Source organism: Seriola dumerili, unplaced genomic scaffold (genome assembly GCF_002260705.1).
Source record: "Seriola dumerili isolate Sdu_G_001 unplaced genomic scaffold, Sdu_1.0 BDQW01000468.1, whole genome shotgun sequence".
NCBI lineage: Eukaryota > Metazoa > Chordata > Actinopteri > Carangiformes > Carangidae > Seriola > Seriola dumerili.
Window position 1 is genome coordinate 1,369,472 of NW_019174723.1, and position 7,764 is coordinate 1,377,235.

The 7,764-nt window shown below is 42.8% G+C and overlaps 1 protein-coding gene across 1 annotated transcript; it reads left to right on the plus strand.

Moving 5' to 3' along the window:
* The first annotated feature begins 295 nt into the window (after positions 1-295).
* slc52a3 (solute carrier family 52 member 3) lies at positions 296-4,150 on the plus strand. The gene is made up of 4 exons (XM_022763458.1): positions 296-546; positions 1,307-2,393; positions 3,210-3,333; positions 3,646-4,150. Exons 2-4 carry the CDS (start codon positions 1,387-1,389, stop codon positions 3,856-3,858), a joined length of 1,344 nt encoding a protein of 447 aa, XP_022619179.1. The 5' UTR covers positions 296-546; positions 1,307-1,386; the 3' UTR covers positions 3,859-4,150.
* Positions 4,151-7,764: the final 3,614 nt, after the last annotated feature.

Consider the following 7,764-nt stretch of genomic DNA (forward strand, 5'->3'; position numbering starts at 1 on the left):
TGAGTGGGGGTGTAGACAGTCAAAAACAACTACTGCAGCACATTTCATTTTTCTGCTGGAGCAGGCAAATGTGTGTGTGTGTGTGTGTGTGTGTGTGTGTGTGTGCTGTGAGTCGTCGCTAGCCCAGTGTGTGTAGATGTGTGCGTGCGTGTCAGTGTGTGTGTATGTGTTCGTCGTGCTTGTTGGGTTAGGTGGCTGCGGTGGGTATGTGAGATCGTAGGTAGCCTCGCGCTCGTGAGGTGTGTGGGAGTCGTGAGTGTCGTGGTGATGTGCTCGCCACAAATGATTCAAGGGCACCTCGAAGTGCTTCACTGACTTGACCTAATTAAGAGGTGAGTGCAGTGAAGGAAGCTAAGTGGATTTTAGACACTGCCCTCTGTTATCCAGCGGAGCTGATCAGTGGCTGCGCTGGACTCTGACCTTCCCAGCAGCCATGTGATTTCCATCAGCATATGTATGTAAGAACAGCCGAAGGAGATCTGTCACTAACCTCTATGTAAGATGACAGCAAGTCGTATTCAACACCTCCAGGGACTGAAGAAACTTGTAAGTACATTTTCCCTGCCTAAAATGCAGCTTATTTGCTTGTGGGATCAACAGTGAGTGTTTAGTAAACTCTGTTAACATGAGACTCTGTACTTGGACCACATTTTTTTTCCATTATCTCCAGTGATCACATCTTTTAAAGGCACAATACTGTTTTTCTCAGCAGCCTTAGTGACAGTCTCTAGAACAAACACAGCTAAATCATGTGATCATTTGCACAAGACATTTCCTGACTTGTTTTGTCCATCATCATGAGATCAGTGTGGAAGCTACAAGCGTGCCAAAAGACAGAGCATGGAGGCTCATATGGTTTGCTGGATTCCTCAACAACATGTGATAGGGATGTGAAAGTTGCTTGAAACAGGAGTGGCGTACTCTGAGTGTGAGTTTCTGTCAGGAGAGAAGTGATTTCCCACCAGCTTTATCTATGAAAGAAAGACACTTGTCCTTGACTTGCTTTGTAACATTAACTGATAAAATAACATACCGGGCCTCAGCTGACATTTGTCCTACTAAAAGTAAAACAGACATCATGATTATCAGGGATCAGTGGTGGAAAGAACATTTACTCCTGTACTTACTTTACTTTTGATACTTTAAGTATATTTTGCTAGTAATACTTAAATATTTCCTCCACCACTGGTTCAGAGCACAAGTTTTAATAAGTCACAGTATTTGATCCATGTGACCACAATTCAGTGTTTACTGGAGCAATAAATAACTGCTTAAATTCATGCCTCTGACTTTTGTGTTTCTGTAGGTATGACACACAGCAGAGGTGGAACGATTTGGGCGGACTGTTCCTTCTTCAGAGTTTTATCAGACTAATCCAGCTGCAGCATGGCTCTGCTTGTCCACATGTTGGCCTGCGCCTTTGGCCTGGGCTCTTGGGTGGCAGTGAACGGTCTGTGGGTGGAACTGCCACTCATCGTTAACACTCTCCCCGAGGGCTGGGAGCTCCCCTCATACCTGACAGTCATCATCCAGCTGGCCAACCTGGGACCCCTGCTGGTCACTCTCATGCACAAACTGTGTCCTGGTCGTCTTAAGGAGCATGTTGTCATTTACTCCATCGTCTCCATCGGTGTCCTGTCCTGCATCCTGCTCGCCTTCTTCTGGGACAAGACTACGATTGTGGCCGGGGCGTCACGTAGCACGGCCTTCTTCATCATAACCTTCTTCCTCTCTCTGGTGGACTGCACCTCCTCAGTTACCTTCCTGCCTTTCATGATGCAACTTCCAGCAAAATACATCACCACATATTTTATTGGAGAAGGGCTAAGTGGTTTTATTCCTGGCGTGGTCGCTCTGGCACAAGGAGTGGGCATCGCCAAGTGTGTCAACTCCTCACAGACTGCAGGAAACCACACAGGTGGCAACATATGGTCCTTACATACAGAGTATCTCCCTCCAAACTTTTCCACCGAGGTGTTTTTCTTCTTCCTAGCAGCCATGATGTGCATAAGCCTGGCTGCTTTTGTTGCACTGAACAGGCTTCCTCGCACGTTTGAGCTGTCCACTGAAAACCTCGTGCCAGACACTGTGGCGTCTGTCAGCTCCGGCCTGGATAACCCTGGAGCAGAGACTGATGGAGAGGGTGTGAAATGCCAGGTTGAGGGTGCAGCACAGAGCAGGCCTCTGCTGCCTGTTCCAAAACACTCCATGTACCAGCTGACCTTCATCTACTTTATGGTGGTGTGGGTTAATGCTGCCACCAACGGCCTGCTGCCCTCTGTGCAGACATACTCCTGTATGCCCTACGGGAACCTGGCCTATCACCTCTCTGCTGCTCTGGCATCAGTGGCCAACCCTGTGGCCTGCACCATCGCCATGTTCTTCCAAAACAGGTAAAAATTAATGTTTTCCTTTATGAGTTAGAGTTTTCATTCAAGTCAGTCTTAAAACAAGTGTCAGGTGTCCAGATATACAATGAAACAGCTCGCTTAACTGGATTTACTACAGAGAATCAGTGTGTCACAGTACTACAGAACAGACATGGACACTGTGTGAACAAGTGAACAGAACCTTTTCCATGAACCTTGTGAAAACCATTGTAACAGTACGTAACAAAGATGGCGACAGCTGTAGCTTCACAATGCTAAACAAAAATTTAACAAAAAACAAACAAAAATTTAACTTTTGTCAAATAACTAAGACAAAAACAAAATCAGGTGCCAAACTTCTTTTTCTACTCCAAAGTTACTGTCTATTTGTTTTAAAAATCCCTCTTTGTGTTTCTGTCCCTCCACTGCAGCTCAGGAAGGAGAAACACAGTCCAGGGAAAGAAAAAGAGGGAATCTCACATAATATATCCACTTTATATGATTAATTCAGACTGCTGAAGTCTCATATTAACTTCAGTCAGACTTTGGAATATATTTTTGCACAGAACAAGGACTGTGGATTTTGTCCCCCCCCCTCACTTACTATACGTAGGACGGCAATTATGTCTTAATGGCCAGAATGAACAGGAGGAATGAGTACAGTATGCAAGACCTGTTTCAGTGTTCATATGGGCACCTGACTGTTTCTTTAAGATGGACTTGAAAAATCCTTGCTTGTTTTCTCAGTGTAAAAAATGGCTTGAATTTTTCTTTTATATCTAACTGGATTCCTAAAAACTAAGGAGACTGCTGCTAATAACAAACCTCTTTTGTTTTAAGGTCACTGGTGTTTCTTGGTGTGCTGACAGCGTTGGGGACATTATTTGGCAGCTACAACATGGCCATGGCAGCTATGAGTCCGTGTCCTTTGCTTCAAGGGTCTGTGCTGGGAGAGATGATCATTGTAAGTGAAACACAAACAAATTGTGTAAGAGACATGTGGCCTAGAAAGAGTTGGCACAGAAAACATTTCTCAGTTATCAGGGAAATACTTGTGGCAAAGTTCAACTCCTCCTTTACAAAAGACTTGAGTGTTGAGCAACTTTCCTTACTCTCATAACATGAAGTAACATATTTGTGCTGTTAGTGTGTAGCTGAGATATCGGCATTTGAAAATGCTGATGCATGAACTCTTTCACACAAATGGTGCTAAACATTTCCCAGATCACTGTTCAGGTGAACTGCTGAGTCCATTTTTTTCTTGTGTCCTCACCAGGTGCTCTCATGGCTCTTCTTCACTGGAACACTGTCTTATGTCAAAGTAATGGTGGGTGTCATCCTGAGAGACCGGAGCCACAGCGCCCTGGTGTGGTGTGGAGCTGCAGCACAGATGGGATCACTTGTCGGCTCCGTCACCATGTTCCCACTGGTAAATATCTACCGGCTGTTTAGGTCGGGAGACTTCTGCAACACCGAATGTCCTTTGTGACAGTTAATCTGAGAAAAACAGAACTGAATGGAGGCTGGAGACACATACAGGCCACATCATTTAATTTCTGCTGAGAGTTAGATGAAAACATTGATACAACTCTCATATCTGTGTGTTATGACACTAGTGGTGGTTAGCTTAGTTTAGCATAAAGTAACTATTAGCTTTACTCTCCAAAGTGCCATCTTCCAACTGCCAGCACCTGTAAAGCTCATATGTTGTATCTTGTAAATTAAATCCAAGCACAGAGCAAAATATATAAAAACAACAGATTATGGTTTCTTCGTCCAAAGAGAAATTCTCGAGCAAGTAACTCCCCATAAAACTATAACTTAATGTTTTTACATTTTCTTTATTGTACAGGTTAAACAAATGGAGATATAACATGTTAATTAGTGAGCTTTAGAGGTGCTGATAAGTAGATTTTATTACTTTTGGACAGAGCCAGGCTAGCTGTTTCCCACTGTTTCCTGTCTTTATGCTATGCTAAGCTAACTAGCAGCTGGCTGTAACTTCATATTTAAGGTATGTGAGTGGAGTTGATCCTCTCATCTGTAAGAAAGCGCATAAGTGTACTTTCTCAAAATTTTGAACTATTGCTTTGACGTTTTTCTGCATCCTTCAGCATTTTGTCAAAATGTTGATGTTTTTACCTTTTTTTCTTTGCAGCTTTATGATTTTTAAGCCATGTTTACACTTTATCAACTTTATCAATGTTTGTGTCAAAGTCATTTAATACAATATAATGGAAAAACCTACAAAATTGTAAAAACAATAAAAAAATTTAAATTAATAAAATATAAGAAATTCCACAGTGAAACAAAGCTGTTTTATTCATTCTTTTGGCCAAAACATTGCACCAGTCATGAGACTGTTAGTTTGTTTATCCACTAGATGGAGCAAGCACACTTCTAAAATCTGTTACTCATAATTCTGCAGGCGCCCACAGTGACCACTAATCCTGTCACAGGAACTACATGTATTCTGTGCACTGGAGAAAATAAAGCGAAGGATTTAATGCTGACATTTATACACCTATTACATGGCATATTTACCTTCAAATCAAATTCATTCAAGAGTAAAATGAAAAATGTATGTAAAAACAGGTTGTTGATGCATTTTATCACTCTGAATATAACAGTCAGGATATGGACAGCTACATATGGTGTTATACTGCCAACTCCAACACAAGATGGATCTAATATAGATGTCTAGCTGTTGTGAAATACAGTTGCATATGATACATACAATGTGAACAACATAAAACAGCACAACATGGGTGCTGCAGGAAATATGAACTTTGGAAAGCTGAAAATAGTTCAGTTCATGTTGAATTGCTCTTATTAGATACACTGTGGATTAAACTACCCAGAAGTATATAGCGTTGTTAAAATTAGCCCCACCTTTAGCAGCTGCAACCATAGTGATGCTTATACATTAATGCATCAATAATTAAAATCCAATAATATAATGCATATCATTCTGAGATGGGCCATTCTGCAGGGTAAGTATATAGTTACTTTTGATACTTTAAGTAGATTTTGATGCAAATACTTTTGTACTTTTACTCAAGTAAAGTTCTGAATGCTGGTCTGAGTACATTTAATGTCATAAATAATAATGTATCAGTCACAGGAATTATTACAAAAAGTACTTTCACTTTTGCTACTCATATCTTATATCATATTTTGATGATGACACTGTACTTGGCTTTTGAATGCATTGTTGTATTGGTACTTTTACTTAAATAAAGGATCTGTATACTTCTTCCACCACTGTAATATTTTGTCACCATCCCTGAAAACTGACCATTATAAGGTCCAGCAGATTGACAATCACAGGCTTCACAAAGGTAGTAATTATTACAGGACATGTTAATGTTATTGTCAACTCATTGTAATTTATTGCTGTGATGCATGTCTGAGTCTTAGAATAACACCTTTCAGAAACAGACTGAAACGTTTGCAGTAATAAACCACCAACAGATAAATAAATCAGTCATGGAAAATGGTGATAACAAACAAAAAGAAAGACAAGAGTCAAGAGAAACCAGACAGTACGAGACAATGATGCTAGGGTAATGTCTGATCCAAGCCTCTGTCATGGCTATCAAAGATGCTGCTGCATATCCTCTGAGGAGGACGGATAGACGCTGGTCATCCATGGGAACTGGAGAGTGGTTTCCCATCAGCAGCTGTTCCTCCTCTTTGCCCCCGTGCCCTTCAGAAGGAGAGCGAGAGGTTCCCGGCCCGGATTTGTAGGGAAGCACAGGGAGAAGGAGGGGGTGAAGGAGGGCTCTAATTACTGATGCTCAGCGGGGGCCGATGGCTGTTGCTCCGGCCGCTGGTCACTTGGGAGCTTCCCTGACCCCGACACTGAGTAAAAACAAAAAGATAAGGAAGAGAAAATGGGGCTACAATTAGCCCTACGTAGCCTCCAGGGCCTGGGATCAGTGGAGGAGAAGCGCAGATGGGACTTTCTCACTTGGATTTGTTGAATCTACATTGCAGTATGTGTAAGCTGTACAGAAATCACTCCGGTCGGTTGCTGATGGAGATTTGAAAGATGGGTTTGTATGAAGTCTTAATCACATCAAACAATGTGTCACATTCACTATTTTTGTCTTGAAATCAAAAAATCAGAACACAGGAGCGTTCACCTGAAGATCGCATGTAAATGATGTTCTCCTGTTGTTAACATGACCTTGGGTATTTATATGTAATCAAAAGGATTTTTTCTAAGCTTCATTAGCTAAATTCCTTGATTGGCTCGGGGCTTTTGTGTCGAAACAAAACAAAGCAGCAAAGAAAAGTGTATCATTTGCCTGCGAGTGTCAGATGGCCCCATCGCTCCTCCAGCTGGACAGGAGGGGCTGTGGCCACCTGGATGCTGTGTTCCAGTCCTGTGAGATCCTGCAGTCTCCTCTGCCATGTGAAGACTCCACTTACTACGCCACTGAGAGGTCCATCTGCTCAGGACGACACCTCCCAAAGAGTAACCCCCTACTCCCACCCCCACCAACACCACCTCAGCTCCCCTCCCTCCAGTCATTCACCGTGCCTCTCAGCTAAATGAGCAGCGTGTCAAATGGAAGGAGGATTTACCCTTCCTTTAACTGGATAAGAGAATGAATTCACAGCTCCATGATGCAATGAATGAATGAACCCACCTGCTCTCCTGCAGCTAGGGCTGCTGAATCGACAGATATGTCACCTGTGTCTGACTTTGCGCGATCTTCTCGTTCCGAGGCATGAATGCAGGGTTCACTGAGTAGCATGTTAACATTTGACATAACACAGTGAACACAGTAAAAACAAAACCACACTAAAGGAAGGAAAGCTGTTTCTTTCTTTTTTTTAGGTCAAAAATAACAAAACAACACCTGCAAAATGTCTAAATTTGCTTGGGTGAACCCGCAGGCCGACAGATTTTGGCAGCTGATGTTCAGGTGAACAGCTTGTGGGTAAACCAATTGCTGATGCATGCAGACAATTCACAGCTCAGACAGCATCTCACAGCCTCTCTCCCATCAATTTCCACACACACCTCATTTAATAAATGCTGTCTGTTTATTTGAAATTGGATGTGACAGCCCTATGTCATTTCACTATACTGTCTTGGAGCAGACAGTGATGCACGCAGGCCCACTCCTCGGTTTCCATCAGCAGGTATTGATGTTGCTTTAATGAAGTGCCTAGCACTCCACCCTAGGAAGAGACAAGTCTGTCAGCATATGTAAATGCTTCCTGCCTGTCATTGTTGTGGAGGGTTCAGCATGGGTCAGCATAGATTCCCCCTTTGGGAACCCTTTGTTCTGGGGCCCGACTGTGCCACATGAGGGGACCAATTACAGAGCTGCGCAGCAGGACGGGGGTGCAAACTTGTTACCCTGCTGTAGTGAGCTAA